At 33.2% G+C, this 23,047-nt stretch overlaps 2 protein-coding genes across 4 annotated transcripts; both read left to right on the top strand.

Annotated features, from left to right (window-relative positions):
- Positions 1-5,658: 5,658 nt before the first annotated feature.
- On the top strand, positions 5,659-14,811 carry LOC100233046 (cysteine synthase, chloroplastic/chromoplastic). Of its 2 annotated transcripts, none has more exons than XM_002277449.4 (10): positions 5,659-6,024; positions 8,018-8,127; positions 8,459-8,516; positions 9,940-10,203; positions 10,888-11,025; positions 11,248-11,299; positions 11,410-11,489; positions 12,619-12,678; positions 13,273-13,353; positions 14,437-14,811. In XM_002277449.4, exons 1-10 carry the CDS (start codon positions 5,812-5,814, stop codon positions 14,527-14,529), a joined length of 1,149 nt encoding a protein of 382 aa, XP_002277485.1. In that variant the 5' UTR covers positions 5,659-5,811; the 3' UTR covers positions 14,530-14,811. The 2 variants fall into 2 exon arrangements, with proteins under 2 accessions (XP_002277485.1, XP_059593192.1); XM_059737209.1 differs by lacking the exon at positions 5,659-6,024 and adding an exon at positions 6,385-6,393.
- A 1,411-nt stretch (positions 14,812-16,222) lies between these two features.
- Positions 16,223-20,515, top strand: LOC100264726 ((+)-neomenthol dehydrogenase). Of its 2 annotated transcripts, none has more exons than XM_010652415.3 (4): positions 16,223-17,059; positions 17,747-18,005; positions 19,473-19,655; positions 20,064-20,515. In XM_010652415.3, exons 1-4 carry the CDS (start codon positions 17,004-17,006, stop codon positions 20,457-20,459), a joined length of 894 nt encoding a protein of 297 aa, XP_010650717.1. In that variant the 5' UTR covers positions 16,223-17,003; the 3' UTR covers positions 20,460-20,515. The 2 variants fall into 2 exon arrangements, with proteins under 2 accessions (XP_010650717.1, XP_010650718.1); XM_010652416.3 differs by lacking the exon at positions 16,223-17,059 and adding an exon at positions 17,081-17,372.
- Positions 20,516-23,047: the final 2,532 nt, after the last annotated feature.

Genomic DNA, 23,047 nt, shown 5'->3' with positions numbered 1-23,047 from the left:
TTGGCAATGGTGTTTTGTTTGGAAATCTTTATAGTCTCAGTTTGCATTATGGTTCATTATGTGATTCATCTTCTATTAATTTTGTTGTTGGTTGCAAGCGTGCTAGAATGGATTTGAGTTCTTCCATGTTATGGCACAAACGCCTAGGTCATATTTCTAGGCAAAGATTAGAGAGATTGGTTAAAGATGGTGTGCTTTCTAATCTTAATTTTTCAGACTTTGAAACTTGTGTTGTTTGCTAAAAGGGGAAGATGATAGCAAAGACCAGAAAGGAGAAGATTGATAGGTGTGGAAGTACTTTAGACTTGATCCACATAGATATATGTGGTCCTTTGACACCAACTGCTTTAAGGGGTTATAAATATTTCATCACTTTTATTGATGATTTCTCTAGATTTGGTTATGTTGAACTAATCCATGAGAAATCTGACTCCTTGAATGTGTTTAAAACCTTTAAGGCTAAGGTGGAGTTGCAGTTGGGAAAGCCCATTAAAGCTGTGAAGTTTGATAGAGGTGGTGAGTATTATGGGAGATAGGATGAGATTGGACGGAATCCTGGACCATTCACTAAGTTTCTGTTAGAATGCGGCATTGATGCGAGATATACAATGTTAGGCACTCCTTAACAGAATGAGGTTGCAGAAAGGAGGAATCGAACATTGTTAGATATGGTGAGGTGCATGTTGTCCAATTCCTCTTTACCAAAATTTCTGTGGGGTGAAGCCTTAAGAACTGCGGCATATATTTTGAATCAAGTGCCCAGTAAGTCTGTGCCTAAGACACCTTATGAGCTATGGTCAGGAAAGAAACCCAGCCTTCACCATTTCCATGTTTGGGGATGTAAGGCTGAGGTTAGGCCCTATAACCCACAATCAAAGAAACTTGATCCTAAAACCATTAGTGGTTTCTTTGTTGGCTATTGCATTGGATCAAGGGGTTCCAGATTTTATTGTCCATCTCATACCACTAGGATCATTGAGTCAGGCAAGGCTGTATATTTTGAGGATGAAGTCAATGCTGATCCAAATTTTCTGCCTCGTGAGATACTTTTTGGACAAGAGCATGTTGTGATTCATTTTCCTACATCTCATGTTCCAAATGTGGATGTTCCTATTGTCCAACAGTCTGCCACTAATCAAGGGGAGCATAGTGATCAAGTGGAATCTGGCCTTCCTGTAGATGATACTGTTGTTAATGAGGTTCCTTTGAGAAGATCACAGAGGGTTTCGTAGGCCGACTATTTCAGATGATTATATGATTTATTTGCAGGAGCATGGGTATGATGGTTATGATGCTTTTGATCCAATCACTTATCAAGAAGCAATTCATTGTCCTCAATTCACTTCTTGGAAAGAAGCCATGGATGATGAAATGAATTCTATGTATATGAATAGTGTTTGGGACTTGGTTGAATTGTCACATGGTTGTAAACCAGTTGGGTGTAAGTGGGTCTTTAAGACCAAACGTGATTCTAGCGGGAAAATAGGAAGAAATGTGTGTGCATTTGGAAGAGCATCCTCTTTTCTTCTCTTGGAGAGCACTGCATGCACACACACTTTATTTGGACCACTTGACTTAATGGGTCAGTCAAGTGAATTAGAGTGAGCCTATAAAAAATCAAACAACAATATGTGTCCAGTCCCATTATGGACCACAATGCAAAAATTAAATTAACACTGATTTATGATATTATCAAATTGATTATGTAAGTCCACACATAAAAATTCCAACAATTTATCCCATGAATCTTGAAGAATTCAAAAACTCAAAAAACAACACACGAAGACAAGCAATATATACATGCAATTAAACAAATTGGAAAGAAAGATCAAAAGAGAAGACAACAGATGCGTTTGTGGAGACCATTAATTTCTTTTATGACCTACTTTCTGGGATAGAAACAGAGTTAATATAGATGATGAAGATCTATAGAGAGATGTAAGGTGATGGGTTTAAATTTGAAGTAGTCCATTTATAGGGGTTGGGGTTGCCGCGAGTCCATGGGATGGCACATCAGGTGGGGTAAGATGTCTATAAATTAATTTGGCCTCAAAATTCTTCTCATTCCTTGAACTCTCCTCTTCTTTGGTCGTCATGCCTTTTTTGGTTCTCCCGGAAGGACAATGACTGCATATGGTAAATAGGTAAGATTATGGTTTTTCCTTGTGAGAAAAACGAGTAACGAGAATTTAGAAAGAGATAAAAGAATAAGATGCAAAACTTGGAAATGATAAATTTTTTTAGTGTAAGGAAAAAACCACCAAGGAAAAATATTTCAAAAAATGGTAAAAAATAAAATTAAACTAATGGATAAAGTAGATTCATTTTTCAGGTCTAGATAGAATTTAGATCACCAAACTCTAATAATAATCAAATAATCCATAATTTTATACATTATAGATGCTCACGTGCCATGTAAGTAAGTTGAACACAAAAAATGAAAATAAGATTACCAAAGCATTGTAAATGTAACGACCCGCTCCCAACTGTGTAGATATTGTTTGCTTTGGACCCAAATGAGCCCTCACAACTTTAAAACGCGTCCACAAGGTTAAGAGAAATCCATACTTATATAGCGTTATGAACTTTCTTCCCTATCCAATGTGGGATGTCACAAACACCCCCTTATGCAGACACAATGTCCTCGTTGTGTCCCATAGGATTGCGAAGTCAAACAAACGAACACCTCTAAGGGGCCAAACAAACATCCACGCTGAGGTCGAAGATAAGCTCTGATACTATTTGTAATGACCCACTCCCAACTATGTAGATATTGTCCGCTTTAAACCCAAATAGACCCTTATGACTTTAAAACGTGTTTACAGAGTTACGAGGAGTCCATACTTATATAGCGCTATGAACTTTCCCTCTATCCGATGTGAGATGTCACAAACACCTCCCATGCAGACACAACGTCCTTGTTGTGTCCCACGGGATTGTGGGGCCAAACAGACAAACACCCTTATGAGGCTAAACAAACCTCACACTAAGATCAGGGATAGACTCTAATACTATTATTACAAACCTCTCAGGTTTAAAGCCCCAATAACAATAATAATTATTACAAAGAAAATAATATATAAGTATTTTCTTTCCTTTTTGTCTTAAATAAGGAATTTCCCATTTTATGAGAATGAAAAAAAAATTATATATAAAAGAATTGTTCAAATTATTATTAAAAATTTATATATTTTACAATAATTATATGATCTATATTAAAATATAAAATTGACATACTTATAATTTACAAAATGACATATTAATATTATTATAAATCAAAATTTGATCTCAATATGTTAAATCCCATATTCTCGAGTAAGTGTAAAATGAGACCATTTAATTTATTATAATATGAAGCTTTTATTAAGTTTAATAAAATTATTTTCACAAAATCTTGGTTTGGACTTTAAATTGAAATTAACTCAACATTACTTTAGTTTGATTTGAAGAATTTTTGGACTGAATATACATTTATTTAAGTTAAATTATAGGGAAAAAAAATTCCAAACCTTCGAGCTAATTAAATTTCTTTTCAGTTTTATAGTGGATGAAAGTTCGAACCAAAAACGCTCCAATGGTCAAACCTATCACTCAAATTAGGTATATAAAAATAACTTCAAAATATTAATAAACCATTTAGAGAAAAATACAACAATAATAAATTAACATAAGGTTGTATGGTATAATATTAAAAAACAACGTCCTTAATAAAGTAAGTTATCTCCAAACTTGAAGATGGTAAGACAAAAAGTTTCATACACATTTCTATTTTGCTTAAATTTGAATAAGAAGCACATAATAATTTTGTTCTATTCTATGAAGATAACTTCGTTCAATTTGTTAGTATTCATAGTCTCTCTTTTTTACTATTTGTTTCCAAAGACTTTGAATGTTTTTTTTAGATACTCATTTTTCAATTTCAATGAATAAATTGAGTATTAGAGCTTTTGAAACTTCATTCAACAACTTTTGTTTAATATTTAAAAACTTATAACTCTTGTTTGAGACTCATAATCTTAAATTGAGAACAAAATGAGCAATTTTTTATTATTTAATTTTCTCATAAAATTACCAAAAACAAAACAAATGTCAATTCTATTAGAGCTTCGAAAACTTCATTCAATAACTTTAGTTTAATATTTAAAAACTATAACTCTTGTTTGAGACTCAATCCTAAATTGAGAACAAAATGAGCAAAATCTTTATTTATTTGATTTTATCATAAAATTACCAAAAACAAAATAAATGTCAATTCTTCTAAACAAAGAGTTTTTATATTAGAACCCTAAAATCTATGAAGTATATATATATATATAATAAAATAGATTGATATTGATGTAATGTAATCCATTATCAATGATCAATCCTGAACTTGACAGATTATTCATTTTTTGGTATATGAAATAGAAGATTTCACTAAGCTAATTGTTAAAAAAATAAAAGTCTTGACTATAAAATAATGACAAGGGAAAGGAGAAAGTAATGAAAGTAAAATAAAGTAAAAAAGATTGGAATACAATACCCGATTTGTTATATAAATAGGCAAATACTCCTTTCGATTATGGACAACAATAGTATGGTCCACCATTATGGGTATAATGGAAAGATGCATGTGACCAAGTTACTATTATTTATTTTTCTCACTTTGTGTTAAGCATAATAATTTTTCTTAATAAATTCTTTGTTGTAAAAGAATTTTTTTTGTGAATGTATTACAGTTAAATACTCTTTTTTTTTTGTAAATACAAAGAAACAAATAAAAAAAATGAAACAATATAAAATAACTAAAAGATGTTTTTTAAAAATATATTATTTAAGATATTCTCTAAAAACACTTTGTTTCTGTTCTTAAGAGCAGAAAATAAAAAACAATTTTTGATTGTATTTTCTTAATTTTTTGTTATAGAAAACATAAAGCTATTCTAAAAAATATTGGTTTTTTTTTCCTATTTGATTTATTTCCATTAAGATTTGGTAAACATGCTATAAAGAAATCCTCATTTGGATTTAAAACCCATTGAGATGGACATGACTAAAAGAAATTAAAATTCCAATTATATTAAAGTAAATATAATCTATTAATTAATTAATTTTTATATTTTATTATAAAATAAACTTTTATATATATATATATATTTAAAGAAGGAAAAATGGGGAAAAAGATTAAATTAAATTATTTTTATTTAATTTGATTTATAAATGGGTTGAGATCACCCCATATTTGAAATGACCTAGGTTTAATATGAATTTAATTTGATTTACATGATTAGAAAAATATAAGGTAATTCAGCCTTAAAAGTAATTAAAAAGTTGAAAATTAAAACCCACTTGAGTTTTAAAATTTTAAACTTAAAATATAATAAATACATTTAAAAATGAATTTAAACTCCTCTAATATTAATAAATTAATTTAATAGAATATACAATAAAATATATAATAATAAATAAAAAATCATTAAATATTAATAATAATTATCAATCACAAGAAATGAAAAATAAAAATATTATAGAATATCGGATCCAAAGAAAACTGAAAATTGAATGGATAAAATCAATTTTTTTTAAAAGTTTGAAAAATCAAAATTTATAATTATTGAAAATTAAATTAATTTGTTCGATTTATTTTTATTGATTTCGTTGTTTTTAATGCTACATGGACCAATAATGAGTCCAGATACAGAGGGCCTGTAATTAATCATTTTTTCTTCTAGAAGTAGCCCCGGAAATATCCAAAAAACGAAAAGAAAAAAAGTTCTGATTTGTGGCTGCTGTGTACGGTGCTGTGTTTCTCCCTCAGCACCCCACAAGTCAATGGCTTCTCTGATCAATCCGTCGACCAATTTCTGCAACTCCAAGGTTCGTACAGGAAGTCGGGTCAGCCAACAGTTGCGGGTCAACCCGTTATCTCTGAATTTGAAGAACAATCAGCGTGGGAAGGTCTCTTTCTCAGTTGTGTGTAAGGCAGTGTCTGTCAAACCCCAAACCGACGTTGAAGGCCTCAACATTGCTGAAGATGTCACTCAGGTGAGTGGTTTCGGGGTTCTACGAATTGGGTCGTTTTTGTTTTCTTGGGAATTTGAGTGGGGATTTGCCAATTTTGAACTGGGATTTTTTTTTTTTTGGGGTAATTTTTGGTTTTATCAAGATGGTTTTTGCTGCTGTTATTGTTTATGTTGATCAGGTGAAGTAATTGAGTGCTCTGAGAGTAGTTTCTGGGAATTCCTAATTGGGTCGTTTTTCCTAGAATTCTGTGGGTTATAACAAACAGATATTGAATTGAGTGCTCTTAGAATGGTTTCTGGGAATTCTTAATTTGGTCGATTTTACTAGAATTCTCTGGGTTATAACCTCATTGATATTGAAGGTCCCAACATTATAGAAGATGTCACTCAGGTGAAAGTTTTAAAAAATTTACGAAGTTGGGCGTTTTTGTTTTCTTGAGAATTTGAGTGTGGATTTGTTAATTTTGAGATTTATAGTCAATTTTGCCATAGGTGAAATTGAGGTGTTTTTTTTAATAGTTTGTGGAGTTGTCAAGTTTGACTTCTTGGTTTGGTTTTCTTTCTTGGATGAAGATGTATTAATCAGGTGATAAACAACCAGTTTTATTGGAATGGTTTATGGGAATTACTAATTGTATCCTTTTTCTTACAAACTGATATTGAAGTTCTCAACATTGGTGAATACGTTACTACTCAGGTGAATGCTTCCCAGTGTTTTTAGAAACTGAGTCAATTTTTTTACCTTGGGAATTTGAGTGTGCATTGGTGGATTTTGAAATTTTTGTTGTCTGTGGATGATGGTGAAATCGAACTGATTTTCAGGATCAGTTGTAGAAAATATCAAGTTGTCTTTATTGTTGTTTTTCTTGATTTTTTTTTTTGTCCTTTTTGGATGAAGATTTTTATGAGGGGAAAAGTTGAGTGTTTTTCTTAGAATAGTTTATGGGAATTACTGATTGGATTCTTCTTATGTACTTGAAATTTGACCATGTCTGATTGAGTGTGATGTTGCCAGAATTTGTATGACATAGGAATTTGACAATCTTCATCCTTTTGCAAATTATACAAGTTGTTGATAAGGTTGGTTCTTATGTCAACTTTTGGGTTTCAATTAATGGATGGATAATATTAAGATCTTCTTATACACAGAGGTATTTGATTTTGTACTACTTCATTCGAATTCTTGATGCAGGCTCAAGTGAGGGGTTGAACCTCTTATTTTTTGAATAATTCATCAGAATTGAGAAACAAGTTATTTTTCTTACTAGGGAATTTGATAGTGATTACTTGAATTTCAAAAGTTTTACATTTAGAAGCTGAAAATATGAAATTATAATAGTTTTATTTTACGCATTTCAACAGTCCTGTTGCTATTCCTATATTTGTTGCTGAGGTCAACTCATGCACTGACTATAGCAATGTATGGGGTTCAATTATAATGACAAGCTGGACCTTGAACTTTTAAACAGTTGGGTAAAACTCTCTCTAGTGGTACCACTCAGTTAATGCAAAATATTTTTCAGAAATTTGATGTTAAAGGGGCAAATTTCAAAATCAGAGGATGTTTTGTAGCAATTATGATATCCTATAATTTATATAATTAGTCTTGCATATTGTAGAATGTTATATATTCATGTTCTTGGCATGGGAATATGTTGAAACTTGGTCTCTGAGTTTTTGTGATTCACATCATCTAAGGTAATAAAGAGTTGCTGTCAACTAAATTAAGATATTAGGTTACATTCTGAAAGCATGGTCAGCCAACCCACCCAGATTTCCGAGCTTGATTGAAAAGGAGGGGCAGTGGGTTTATTTTTTGGTCATGAGCCAGGATTCGATCCACATTCTCTTAATTTGCCATGTCACCAAGAACCATGGCCTGTTAGGGATCAAAGCTGCATTTGTTGCTTTTCTTTTTATCTCCATGCCTTTTGTTTGCTGTTGATATTCTGTTACTCGACAAAACATATTTAAATTTCTGGTTTACTTATTTTATTGGTTGCTCTGTGACACAGCTTATAGGGAAAACACCGATGGTGTACCTGAATAATATTGTAAAGGGGTCCGTTGCAAACATTGCTGCCAAGCTGGAGATCATGGAGCCATGTTGCAGTGTCAAGGACAGGTGAGGAAGTTCTCGTATCAGTTTGTCCATAATCAGCTCATCATGCTGGGTTCTGGCAGATGCAATCTCTGAAGTAGGTTCCATGTAGGAGCTGGTTCTATGCATTCTATGGGCCAAATTTTCAGTTCATACTGATTAAGGAACCCAGTACCCCAGATTTCAAATCTGTAGCTCAGAAACAAGATGTTGAAGTGAGGCATAGATAATTTCAGATCCATATGAAATGTGCATATTTTAAACTAATGTTTTTATTTTTGTGCCAAAAATGGCTGGATGCAGCTTGAATGAGATGTTTAATGTCCTCATCAACTTTTCTGATATTTGGTTCCAGGATCGGTTACAGTATGATAGCTGATGCTGAACAGAGAGGAGCTATAACACCCGGAAAGGTAAACAAATGGTAGAAATAACCATGTACCTTTATTGTGTACTGTGAAGTTGAAATATTCAATGCCTTCACATTGTGCCGCTTTTAGAAGTTTTGTCTCAAATTTTGGAATATTCTTTTGGAAAAAGGTAGCTGTTCCATTGGACAGCCATGTTAATTTAAACCTTACTGGTGCATGGTGATCTCCATTGGAATAAGGCAAGACTTTTATGGCAGCTGGTGTTCTCCATTTTTGGTATTCGGTGGGTTATATCTGAGTTGGTTAGGGAGACTCTCCCAAGGTGACATGGTTCTTTTGCAGATAGAAGACGTATTAAGGCTTGGAGAGCTGCTCCTTGTATTTTTTGGATGATTTGGAAGGAAAGAAATAAGAGATACTTTGATTGTGAGGAATTGTTAGATCAACGGCTAAAAAATATTTTTCTTAACAATTTCTTTGTCTGGCTTTGGGTGTATATAGATGGAGGATATTCACACTTGGTTGATTTCATAGATTGGTTGGGTTGTGGGTGAGGGAGGAGTACTTTTTTGTACCCTCTTTTTTGTTTTTGTTTGATTCTCCTTGTATACGGCCTGTGTACTCATATGCGCTTTTTGCGTTTCTTAATTATCAAAAAAAAAAAATTTTAAACTTTACTGGTGCATTAAAACTATTGGATAGGACTTTTTTTCTACTTAAGAAGGCCTAGTGCAGATCAAAATGTTGCTACTGTAATGTTTTTCTGCCAGGTTACATCCTAATCAGCATCTTTGATGTGTGATGTATCTTCTGGCCTTGATTTTGGGTGCTGGCATCAATCAAGGGTAGGATACGAGCTTTATCCTGTTGCAGAGTGGTAGTCCCAAATACATGCTCTTTATCATAAATTGCATGCTCCTTGGCCTCAATAATTGTTTTCTCATACTAATTATCTTCGTATATTTCTTCATTCCTGGTTTGCAGCTAGCTTTTTAACTATTCTCTAAACAATTTCTACTTACAAATTATATAATATGTGAAGTGATGGCCCAGACATTGCTAGTGGTTTCACATGAGTTAAATGGGTTTGGCTGATGATATGGTTCCTTGTGCACAATTTGAAGTTGAAGACACAGAAGTGACCTGTTGTAGAAACTAAAGCTTGGCCTAGTTTCTAATATTGATGGTGTACTAAACCATCTAGTTGTTAATTAGACACTTCAAATCTATCTGGTAATATAATACTTGAGCAGGTTTCTGTATTTTTTTCATTGTTTTCATTAAAATTTATGGTTCTTTTTTTAGATTGGTATTATAATACTTGACCTTTATACATCTCTGTTTTGATTGGTTTTGTTGATTTAATTCTTGTGGACTGGCCCTTGAAAATGCAAGTTCATGTAGTTATTTTTGTATAGTCTGTTGGTCATGCTGACAGAGCTTCTTCCTCTTCTGTATTTTCTAGAGTACTCTGGTGGAACCTACAAGTGGAAACACGGGCATTGGTCTCGCATTTATAGCTGCTTCAAAAGGATATAAACTCATATTGACAATGCCAGCATCAATGAGTATGGAAAGAAGGGTTCTCTTAAAAGCATTTGGAGCTGAACTTGTTTTAACTGATCCGGCTAAGGGCATGAAAGGAGCTGTTCAAAAAGCTGAAGAGATTTTGAAGAGCACACCAAATGCTTACATGCTTCAGCAATTTGACAATCCAGCAAATCCTAAGGTTTGTGGTGACGATTCTGTACTCCTATATTGTCCCTCCTAGGTTTATTGTAGGTTTGAGTTCTATTCAGTCAAAGTTGTTTTCTGTTGCAACCTTGTGGATGTGGTTTGGTATATACCAACTGAAAAAGACAACAATACTCTTGTCAACGATGCAGGGAACCATGTCTGACCTCAAGTATGTGAAATGGTGAATATTTTTCCTGCAATGCTGTAGTTTACGCATTTTGAGATTGTATCTTATGAAAGGAAATTGTTTTCTATTTGAAATTGAATATTCAGTAGAGGAAGTACAATGGTACAACATTTTCTTCGAGGGAAGAGAAAAGTAAACATGATACCTCAGGAATGCAGGAAAATCACATTGCAGATGATGGCTCCATAGAAATGCATGAGTTTAACCCTTTGTCTGGAGGGTGTTGCTTAGAGATGCCTTAATTTAGATCTGATTTTTCAACATTTTTCCTAAAATTTTTCTTTGTTTTAAATGACGACCAACCTGTTAGGAAAAAGTTTTGGCCTAGGAATCTCCTATGTGGTCATGTGATTATGACCCGAGACAAGGTTGCACGGTGGACAATGTTTTTTCTTTTCCCAATTTTTTAATTCTGTAGTGGGTATAGTTAGGAGAAGAGAGCGTTTTTAGGTTAATGGATTTGGATTTAAATTAAAAGTATTCATGCAGGTACACTATCAAACAACTGGTCCAGAGATCTGGGAAGATACAAGAGGCAAGGTGGATATTTTTATTGCCGGGATTGGAACCGGTGGAACCATTTCTGGGGTTGGGAAGTTCCTTAAAAAACAAAACCCTAACATCAAGGTAACTGTTTTCCTATTAACAATGGCTAAACTATGCATGATATTTGTCCCCATGTTCATGCCAGCTACTTACAGACCAAAGTCTGAAATAACATTCCCATATAAGCAAATCCAAGTATTGAGGGTTTTGTCTTGCAGGGAAAATGTTTTATAAAGAATGGTTTGCATCTTTTGGCATTTCTTTTCATTTGAATTTGGGTTTTCTGACTTTGTGATATATTAGGTTATTGGTGTGGAACCTTTAGAGAGCAACATTCTTTCCGGTGGAAAGCCTGGTATGATAAAAGACAAACTTTCTTGCCCCATTTCAGTTTTAAGATAATGTTTCTTTAAGTCTTTATTCATTTGAAGTTTCAGTAATTTTTATCAACCCTTTAAAATGCAGGTCCTCACAAGATTCAGGGAATTGGAGCTGGTTTTGTACCCTCAAATTTGGATCAGGATGTGGTCGATGAAGTCATAGAGGTCTAAGTCTTGTTTCCTCCTTATAATTTATTGTTTTGTTCCCTTTTGTCTTACTGTGTCATTGAAGTTTGAGCCTCCGCGTATCTTTGGAAACTATCCTAGTTTGAATTCCTAGTCACTCGGCCTTTATAAAACCTATTTTTTTTTTTCCATTTGAATTTATTATCATAGGGTTTTTCTAATCCTGCATCTATGTGTAATAATCATAATGGTTGTAGCTTGTTGAGTTTTGAAGCCTAATCGAGATCTTGATCTTAGCATTGTCTGATACATTGGTGCTACTCCCATGAACTAATTTGAAAGTTATGTATCATAATATATCCCATTTGATCAGATTAGATATGCTCATATCCCTAGCACATGCATAAATTTGACTATTCTTCCATACTTTTGCTAGATGCGTTATTGCCCATGTCAATAGTTGAGACCATCAATGGATCTTTCCAATCACTCTAATTTTTGTCTCATCATTTACACTCTGTTGTTTTCACATGGAGCGAGTTGTCAAAATGCTTAAGCTAGACTGAGTGGTAGCCTCATAGATTTTCCTGTACACCTCGGAAGATGTTTAATGTATGTTGTATGTGACATTCTACACAATATATTTGCATTATGATTGCTGAATGAAACTCATATGAATCCAACAAGGATTGGTACAAGTTATTTTCTTATGAAACTTTGCTTGTTAACAAGTACAGACAAACTAAAAAGTGCTTATTTAAAAATAAATTATAAAGTTGTGGGGAACCTAACTTTGCTTTCCTCATTAATTTGTAAATCAATGCATAAGTGACCCAAAAGAATCAAGTATCAAGAAAAATTAATTACACCACACAAAAGAAACCAGTTTTTTTTTTGTAGATTGCCTTTGGTTTGATTGATGAACAGACTCGAGTATTGTTTGCTGCTATGGTGATCTTTGAGCAACATTACTTAGCTCAATTGCTTTGATGCCTCTTTGGCCTGATATTTAATCTGGAAATCCAGTGGAACAAGGCCTGCCTTTGCATTTAGTGGGGGATACTTGGACATTGCATGTACATAGCGTAAAATATATCATGCAATTAACCCTGTTATATGTATGTGTGCGTGTGTTTTTCTCAGTTCTAACAAGTTGTTGATTTCACAGATATCCAGTGATGAAGCTGTTGAAACTGCAAAACAATTAGCACTCCAGGAAGGCTTGTTGGTTAGTGCTGATTAAATGTTATAAAATTTGAGTTGAGGGAAAGAATGAGTCAAGTGTTTATGTATAATCCCATTCTGCATACATGTGCACACACTAAAATAGCTGGAAATAGAAGCGTATTTTGAAGCTAGAGAAATAGAGCCGAAAGAAAAAAAAAAAAGAGATTAGCAACTGATTTGGCACTTTCAGTGGCAATATTCAGCAGCAAATGTAGTAGTTATGAATTCCCTGGTAGCCACATGTGTCTGTTCTGTGATCAGCATAACAAAGCAAAACAATAAAACTAGAGATATATATAGAACTGAATAATTGAACTAGAGATTTAGATGACTTGTTATTTGAATTTAGCAAAAACGCTTATCCCATCTGATGGATCTTTGATTGGATTGTCCAGATGATGAGTAGTTTGCACAATCAAAATGATGGGAACTAGGGGCATGGTGTTGCCGTAATATATTAGTTATCAAATTTCACTAAATTTTTTCTCCTTTTCCCTTTGGATTTCCTCCAATAAAATTCTATTATTCTTTATTTTTTGTATGAACAAATACTCTCCCTCTTACATGGATTCTTTGGATTCTAATTTCTTTAAAGGTGGGAATTTCTTCTGGAGCAGCAGCTGCAGCTGCAATGAAGGTTGGAAAAAGACCTGAGAATGCAGGAAAGCTTATTGCGGTAGGTGCTTTCATTTGTCTTTACAATGAATTGTAATGCTCACTTAGCCAATTCCTGAGTGGAATCATTATTCCTGTTGGCATATAAATTATGCGTAAAAAAATGAAGAAAAAGCCATGCAGTCGCATTGCTGAACTCCAAATATCAGTTTATTCCTGTATGGAACCATTATTTTATTGTTATTATTTATTTATTCATTTGTGGGCAGTCCAACACTTATTGGTTATTTGGGAAGGTTTAATTGCTGGCCAGATTTCCTTGTTTAAAACCATTCACGAGTTGAACATGTCTAGATTCCAAAAGCTGAATCTTCCATTTCAGAATTTGATCCTTTTGAGTTTGCTGGGTTAACACTTGTGATCTTAGAATGTCACCAATATCTAGTGCATAGGTACCGCTGAAGTCTGAACATGTGTTTGTAGTTTTATTTATGCATGAAACAGACAGTAGGTTTAACTGAATCTGCTTTGGTTGAAATTTACCTAACAAGAACTCTATAATGCTGATGGGCCAAACCAAACTGTTTATTTTTTGGATGGTATGACATTTTGGGCCATACCCCACACTTCTAGTGGCTGTTATGAAGTTATGATGAGCAGTTCTAAACAAACCTATTGGAAGAGCTGGTTCAACCTTGTCTTTTTTATAAATTAGTCAAAGTGATGAATGGCTTGTGGATGGTTTTTCACCCTCTGTTTTCGTTTGATTGACTGGCATTCCTCAAAGCAGCCATAGTTTTGTGATGGGGTTCCTACTGACTTGCTCTGCAAAGGGGGAAAAAGAAAAAATATATGATCATGTGCAACTTTGTTAAAGCATTCTAGTGGGTTCCAACAACCATCTTCTCACAAACATCAGGCTTCTTGAACTGTCTTGACGTGAGGAATAGAAAAAGCCAATTGCTCGAATCAGCACTAACAAACTATAGGAATTTTCTTTGACGTCTTTGTTTCTCTTTTGCAAGTTAGCACCAATGGCAACTGATATGGCTGATGCCATCTTTTGCTTAAAATAATAATCTTTAGTGACTTCTGTTCTCATTTTCTTACATTTAACTTGTTTAAAAATTTTGAATGCTTCCAGGTTGTCTTCCCAAGCTTTGGTGAACGGTACCTCTCCACTGCTCTTTTCCAAACAATTCGAGATGAATGTGAGAAAATGCAACCTGAGCCTTGAGGTCCTTTTTTCTCTGAGTTACTTATTGTGAAACATCGTCATTTTTTTTTTCTCATCCTCTGGGTGTATTTCATTTCATTGATGGATGGATGGATCGACATTTTTGTGCTTATTTTTCTTCTGTTTATGGATAAACTGGATCAGTTCTCTGACTGGATGAATTTATGTTGTACTGTATCCCACAACCAGAAGATGTACCTTCCTTTTTAAAGTTGGTTGATGTAAATCAAGAAACTGAGTCCATGGCCATAAATGAGAGAACTTGCTATTTATGTTTGAATATCTCAACAGAATTCGGGTTTTTTTCTTTCTTCAAACAAACTCTATTCTTCTTTAGGACAATATGCCCATTGAAACTGCATACTAAGCATTTGTTAGAAGCATCAACCTGCCCATTTTCTTGATTTCATTTTTCTAGCTTACCAAACAGAATTGGCCATGCCAGGAGGGAATCCAACCTCCAACCCTTGAAGCAAAGGTAAGAAAGGGCATTGGTTTAGATTACAGGGACCAGCTAATCACTTAGTTTTGCGGCTTATATGTTCACATTGTGTATTTCTCTATGACTATCGTCACATGTCGTTAATCACATTGTTTAATCCTAGCTTTTGGACAAACACACAAGTACTGAAAAAGCAAAAAGAAAGTTAAGAGGTCCCCCTACTCTAGACTTCTAGGCTCACAAAGAAAGTTGTGGGTTGAGCTTTTAGAATAACTGGTTGGTTGGTTTATGTCTAGCTCTGCAAAGAGGGAAAAAGAAATAATATATTCAAGTAGTTTTCTTATAGTTTATGTCTAGCTTTTTAGGCATGACCAAAACCACTCACTGTGTGGATTCCAAACATGAAAAGCATCATCAGTTCCATGTCTATAGGGGAAAAAAAATGTACATGGAATTAATCATATTCTTATTGGACCCTAAAAAGTTGATACTACTGACTGACATGTAGTCTTGGTCTACCAGAGCCTTGTTTTTGAGTTTGAACTTCATCATTAGTCTGTTTTCTCATTTACTGGATCCATGTGCAAGTCCAAAAAAGTGAGGTGGGGTGGTATGCTTATAGCTCATGTCAACAATTGATACATATTGTTGGTCCACTATGATTAATATGGAACCAAAAGCCTTGCTTTTTAGTTTGAATATCATGGTTTGTCTATTTTCCCTTTCATTGAATCCATGTGAATCTGTGTATAAGTCAAAAGAAAAGTCGTCGGTGGTGAAGTGTTGGGCATATATGGTATTGAAACTTTGTTTTTTGGGTTTCAATTTCATCGTTGTCTATCTTTTTATTTATTGGACTCATGTGCAAGTCCAAAAAAGACCGCCGTTTGGTGGGCTTAAATCATTAATTGCTAGATAGGGAAATGATGGGCAAAGAATGAGATTAGTTTGATTTCAATTTCTTGGTTATAACCAAAGTTATATTGGAGCTTGGGTTTCTCACTTTTTGAGGCTTAAGCCTTGTTTGGGAGAACTTTTTAAACATCGAAAGGGGTGACTAAATGTCAAACACAATAAAAACATTTTAAAAAATAGAATATCTTAAATTTGAAATCCTAAATTTCAATAAAAAGATAAAAAAAAATAGATAAAACTTCTATTACTTATAAAATAAAATAAAATTTTTTTATATAAAACTTCTAAACTCAAAACCCTAAACCTCTTAAGAAACCAAACAAACACACCATGGTTTCATCAATTCCATAAAGACGACATTCATTGTGTTGACACTATGCATGCTATATGATTTCAATTCCACAACTTCAACAATGTCCAATATGCTCTTTCACAATGCCTTTGGTGAGTGGTTGACTAAAGGGCCTAAAGACCATACACAGGGAGCCATGAATCTGCCTTTCAAGTTCCACAAAACTAGAAGAAATTAATTAACCCATTTAACAGATAGCCCCTTCTCCATACCAACACACAAAGCTACCAAATATGTACACCTTCTTGACTTCCAAACGCCCACTTTTCTAAGGTACTGATCAAGATTCAAGCTTCATGAATTCCTCAATAAAATACTTCTGTCATATCTAGAAGAATGCGATTCGTCGAAGAAAAATCCTTACTTGTAGCCTTCAAAGAAAAAATTTTCCAGTTAGGTGGGTTTGAATGGAAGAATTATATATGTTGATGTCAACCAGAGTTGACGAGGCGGTGATGCCTAATGTGTACGTAGGATGGGGATGATTCTAAATCTATATATATCACATGGATTGGTGATGAATAAGCATGTGTATGAGTATGCATATATTAATTACCTACCAGGTAATTTCTCTTAGTTTATTTTTTTTGTTGTTTGTGAAGTTCAAAGCGTGGGTTTTTTATGAGAACGGAGGAGCACGCCATTGATATTTAATGTGAGGACCTCCGCATTTGGGGTTTTGTTTATTTGGTGTATTTGTATATATATTGGTTGGGAGGTGATCTCTCTTGTTAGCCAAAGTTGTGATATTGTGGCTTAACTTCGATGGAATCAAAAGATGTGGAGCCTCCTTTCTTTCCTCCCCCGCTTCTTTCTACAAGGTAAGCTCGCTTTTCTCTCTCTCTCTCTCTCTCTTCCTCTCTCCCTCCCTACTACCATTTCCTTCGTTGCAATAGAATCAGAAAATAAAGACCTCTCTCTCTTTCTCTTCTATCATTTTCTTTATTGCAATGGAACCAGAAGATATAGAATAGAGGCTTCATTCTCTCCTCCTTCCCTGTCTTCAACAAGTTTTAGCCTCTCTTTCCATCTATCTATGTACCTTTCTATCTATCTCTCTTATCCCCTTTCTATCACTCCTTAATCAAAAGATATGAAGCCCTCATTTTCTTCTCCTTGCCTTTCTTCAACAAGGTAACCTAGCATCTCTCTCTCCATTTAATCATTTCCTTAGCTGCAATGGAATCAGAAGATGTGGAGCTCTCTCTCTATTTCTCTGTGTCTCTCTCCCCCTTCATCATCTCCTTAACTGCAATGGAATGTGAAGATACATAACTCTCTCTCCCCTTTCCCTCCTTTCCCCCCCTCTCTTCCTCTCCCTCCTCCCCCCTCTCTTTCACCCCCCACCCCCCAAACAAAAATACTTTGACAGCCCTACTCTCTCCCACTCAATAAAAACACATTGACCCCTCACTTGATCTCTTCTCTTTCTCTCTCTCTCTCTCTCTCTCTCCCTCTCCTTTGCTCTCTCTATCTCTTACACACTAGCCTTTGCATGGGGCATGCAGGTGGTGGAGCAAGGACACAGTGGCCATCGTCACAGGCGCAAACAAGGGCATCGGCTTCGCACTCGTAAAAAGGCTTGCAGAATCAGGACTAACTGTAATCCTCACCGCAAGAGACGAAGCCAGAGGCCTCAAAGCCCTCCAATCACTCGCAGCCCAAGGACTCCATGTCCATTTCTCCCTCCTAGACGTTTCAAACCCTGATTCCATCCAAACCTTTGCCTCTTGGTTCCAACACTCCTTCAGAAAACTAGACATTCTTGTGAGTATACCCTCCACAAACATCTCTCTCTCTCTCTCTCTCTCTCTCTCTCTCTCCATGAACCTCATAATCAAATGCCCAGTTGCATATATATATCTATATATGATCATACATACCGCAAATAAAATCATTTTCTGCATAGTTTTTTGTGGCTTTCAGTTAATATTTTTGATGATCAGCACATGAATGTTGCCGGCTGGAGAAGATTATAAAATTATCAGTCTCTCACATGCAATTTAGCATTTCTATACATGCATTTACAGTTAATTTTCTCTCTTTTTTTGTTCTTCATAGGACATATGTTTCATTGATGTTGCTGCATTGCAAGATCAAATAGAGTTTTTAAATAATGTTGGTTCCCATTGGAACAATGAATAAGGCCATGTTTGGATCCTGAAACCACCAGGGAAAGGAAAATTAGTAAGGGATTCTCAATTGGTTTATTATGGAAAAAGGAAAAAAAAAAAGTAAGATATAAAAAACTTAGTCACAAATTTATGTATTTTCAAATCATTTTACAAATGGGTTTTAAGAGAGATGCAAAATTAAGTTATTGATTTCATACCTTTTTTTCTCTATTTTCTTCTCTCATTTGTTTTTTTTGTTAAACTTTCCAAGAATAAAACAAAAATGGAAAAAAATATAAAGAAAAAATTTTTTTGTTTGACTTTTTTTTTTGGTGAAAAATAAGGAGAAAAAAAAATAAAAAATGATGAAAATTATCAAGAAAAAAATTATAATACATTTTTAAGTTTTTAAAATCATGGTATAAAAATTTATTAAATTTAAACATTTTTTTTCTTCTATATTCTTTGGGATTCAAGGGGAAAATAAATTTTAAAATGTTGAATTTTTATAATGGTAATTGAAAACCCTAGTCCTTCCAACAATTTAGATCATGAGGAGAATCTTTCCTATTTAGGAAACCAGTCAGCAGTCCACCAAATCCCTAATTTTTTAATAGGGCCTTGAAAACATGGACATACGTATTATTATTGGGAAAGGACAAGGAGAGGGTTTTCAATAATATAATTGTTGAAACCCCAAATCCTCCAATGCTATAAATCTTGAAGAAATTTTCTAGTTTGATTGATTTAATTATTTGTGAATAGAAACTAGGATAGTTATACTCTTCACTAGGACAGCTGTATTAGAAATAATTTTCTATCTCACCAAACAGCCATTTTAAACTTTGAAGCCTCTTAAACAATGACAAAAATTTAGGGATTGTTTTAGCTTGAAAACCAAAGTAAAAATCATCTGAAAATTGCCTCTTTTGAACATAGAAAGCTTTGTTTTAAAGGTAAATTTTATATGCTTATTTGAATGAGGAACCCTAGAACAGTTTTTGGGTCCTCACTTCACCAAAAACCTCTTTATAAATGTCTTAATTGGTTAATTAAAGTATATATTTTATAATTTCTATTAACTAATCACAAAATTTGTGATTCAAATATTATTTTTCAGGTGAACAATGCAGGAGTATCATTCAATAACATCAATGAAAATTCAGTCGAGCATGCTGAAGTAGTGATTAAGACTAATTATTATGGACCCAAGATGCTAATTGAGGCGCTTTTGCCCATGTTTCGTCGCTCGTCTTCTGTTAGCCGCATTCTTAATATTAGCTCGAGACTTGGATTATTGAACGTAAGTATAATAATGCTTTTCTATTAATCGACTTGAGTACTAACAATGGTTTTTTCCATCTTAACATAAAATAGGTTCCATATTGGGTAAACCATAATTAGATGAAGATCGATAAACCCTAATATGCTCGAATTTGCCTTATTTTGTAAAATTACGATAATTTAACTTAATATATTTCATCTTTTATAACACATTGATAGCTCATTTCCATTTTTAATCAACTTGATGCTAATGATGATTTTCCATGCAAACATGTAGAAGCTGAAAAACCCTAATACTAATTCAATAGTTACTATCACATGAAGAAAAACCCTAATGCTCTTCTTCATTACAATTCATTCATTGGTCATTTTCCATGAATTAACCTGAAACTAATGTTGTTGATTAACTCTCCATGCATGCATGCAGAAGCTGAAAAACCCTAACATAAAAGAGATACTACTAGATGAAGAAAAACTCTCCAAGGATCAGATTGATCGCATTGTTAGCATGTTTCTAGAGAATGTGAAGACCGGGACATGGAAGAACCAAGGGTGGCCGGAGATATGGACAGACTATGCAGTGTCAAAACTTGCCCTCAATGCATACTCAAGGGTTTTAGCAAAGAGATACAAGGGGTGTGGCTTGAGTGTGAACTGCTTCTGCCCAGGCTTCACTCAGACCACCATGACAGGTGGTAAAGGTAATCATACTGCCGACGCTGCTGCCAGTATCGGCGCTAGGTTGGCCTTGCTTCCACCTGAGGAGTTACCAACCGGGAAATTTTATCTAGGGTTTAGCCCTCAAGTGTATTCCAAGTTGTAGAATGAACTGATGAATTCCAAATTTATATATCAAATTATCAATGTTTTGGTTAGAAATTAGCTGATTAATGAAAGTTAGGGTTTTTATATGATATTTTTTACATGTGATCACCATATGGGAATATTATTCTAAGATGAAGCTATAAACTCCTTTTGAAGAAGTGGAATAGAAGAGTTGAATCTTAATGATCATGCTAATGCATTATGACCACGTTTGGATGACAAGATACATAGGACCGATAAAATATGTATATTTCAAAATATCATATACATCTGATAGATATAATATCTTAAAGTACTATGATTACGATTAGTAAAGAAAAAGGATATGATAGGCTATTTATATACATAAAACTTAATTAGAATATCATTTTCTATCGGATAGGAAATCCATACCCTAAGGTATCATTTCCATTGCTATAAACTTAAAATTAATATATAGAAGAGATATAGAATAGAATGCCAATAATGTGATCCATCACTTATCCTATCATATATTTGATTGAACATATATCATATCCCATCATCAACTAAACATTGAATAAGATATACTATCCAATTTTTTATCGTATCTCATGTTATATCCAATAAATCAAACATGACTTATATATCTTATAATATAATAGATCTCATTTTTCTTTTCTTTTCTTTATGATCCGTCTCGTATAAAACACTTACCTCAAGACAATTCAAAGTAACTCTCTATGATACAACTCATATATATTTGACAAAAAATTATGAGAAAAAAATGATAGAGAATCACAATATTTCTTTATCCACATCAATCAAGAAACATGTCTTACTTCAATATTAGTAATGATAAACTCACCAAAATGACTTATTTCAAACAATTATTGACTTATGATTGATGATCACAAAATGATTCTAATTTCATAACTACAAACTAATTATTGAAAATTGGTGTAATTAGATAAGGTTTAATTTTTTTTTTTTAAATTTTAATACTTCTACAAAATAATATGAATGCATGTTTTTATAACTATTTGAACAATGTTATATGTTACAAATATTTTTTTTATTAATTTGTGAAATTCATCTTATTATATTTCATGAATCTATTTAAAAATTATTTTTAAAAACAGTTTTCTATTTTCTAAAACAAAAAAAATATAAAAGCATATTCAAGAAACAAAAAACATGGTATTTTTAAAAAGCATCTTATAATTATTTTTAGTTATTTTCACTTATTTTAAAAAATAATTAATAAATATGAAGAGTGATTAAAAATTAAGTATTATATATAAAAGTTATTTTTGAAATATATTTAAAAATATAGAAAACATGTTTAAAATATTTTAGATTCCTAAATAGATTTTTGTGCTACAAAATTTAAGAATGATTTTAAAAAATTGTTTTCAAAAACTATTTTCGAAAACACTTATAAAACAAAACTCTAGGGCCTGTTTGTTTAATGTTTTCAAGAACTGTTTTCTGTTCTTGAAAACAAAAAACACCAAAAACTCGTTTGGTTGAGAGAATCATTTTTGTTTTTGTTGTTCCCTGTGTTCTCAAAATGACACTGTTTAGAGAACAACAAAATGTTGTTTTCCCCGTTTTTTTACTGTTCAAAGAACAAAATTAAACCAAAAAAAACAATCTATTTCCCGTGTTTTTTTTTTCTTCCCGTTTTCATCTCCAGCACAGTCGCTCGCCTCTTCTTGATTTTTCCCATTTCTCAGTTTTGATTCAAGGTTCGTGAAATTTAAATCCAATGGCACAATAGCAAAGAGACCCTAAAACAGATCCAGAAAACGCAGGGAGCAAAAGAAAATCCATTTTTTTGGTTTTCCTTGGGGTTTTTGCTTGGATTTTCTCGGAAATCAAACGATGATGAATTTTCCCGGAAATCAAATGGGGGATGGATTTTCTTGGGAATCAAACGGGTTGCAGGGTTTTTGCTTGGATTTTCTCGGAAATCAAACGAGGATGAATTTTCTCGGAAATCGAATGGGGGATGGATTTTCTTGGGAATCAAACGGGGGTTGCAAAAAAAAAAAAAAATAATAATAACATGATTAGATTAGTACCTGCGAGGATTGAGAGTGGCAGAGGAAAATAGGGCCTTTTAGGGATTCTCTTGGTTGGAGGGCAACTTCAGAAAAGGGCTTCTTGATGCCCGATGAGAGAAGTGAGTGAAGAAAGGGTTGGCATTTTGAATTTTAGAATTAGAAGAGATAAAAAAAAAATTAACAAATCACGAGAATAATTTTATCTCAACTTAATAAAATATGCTATAATTTTTAATAAAGTTAAAAATTAAATAAAAAAATATTTTTATTTTTAAATTAATAAAATAAATAATTTTTTTAATTTAAATGAACTATATATCTAAAAATTATTTATAAATTTATAATATAAAATTACTTGAAGAAAATATTTTATTAATTAGAAAAAAAAAAAAACATCTTTCAAACGTATTTTTTGTTATATTTGTTCTAATTTTTTTTTTTATTAACTCAACCAAACATGTTTTTTTGTTTTTGAGAACAAAAACTGTTTTTCAAAATTCAGTTCCCAAACACAATTTTTTTTTTAAAAACGCCAAAAACTGCTCTTAAAAATTGTTCT

The sequence above is a fragment of the Vitis vinifera genome, chromosome 5 (assembly GCF_030704535.1).
Source record: "Vitis vinifera cultivar Pinot Noir 40024 chromosome 5, ASM3070453v1".
In the NCBI taxonomy this organism is placed as follows: Eukaryota; Viridiplantae; Streptophyta; class Magnoliopsida; order Vitales; family Vitaceae; genus Vitis; species Vitis vinifera.
The sequence above is the reverse complement of the archived record's forward strand: the minus strand, read 5'-3'. Positions and strand labels throughout refer to the sequence as shown.

Bases quoted from the DNA above. Each gene is read 5' to 3' on its own strand.
- LOC100233046 (XM_002277449.4), top strand. From the start codon at position 5,812: ATGGCTTCTCTGATCAATCCGTCGACCAATTTCTGCAACTCCAAGGTT. The intron at 6,025-8,017 runs GTGAGTGGTTTC...TCTGTGACACAG, and splicing joins TTGCTGAAGATGTCACTCAG to CTTATAGGGAAAACACCGAT. The intron at 8,128-8,458 runs GTGAGGAAGTTC...ATTTGGTTCCAG, and splicing joins TGTTGCAGTGTCAAGGACAG to GATCGGTTACAGTATGATAG.
- LOC100264726 (XM_010652415.3), top strand. From the start codon at position 17,004: ATGGAATCAAAAGATGTGGAGCCTCCTTTCTTTCCTCCCCCGCTTCTT. The intron at 17,060-17,746 runs GTAAGCTCGCTT...TGGGGCATGCAG, and splicing joins CCCCCGCTTCTTTCTACAAG to GTGGTGGAGCAAGGACACAG. The intron at 18,006-19,472 runs GTGAGTATACCC...ATTATTTTTCAG, and splicing joins TCAGAAAACTAGACATTCTT to GTGAACAATGCAGGAGTATC.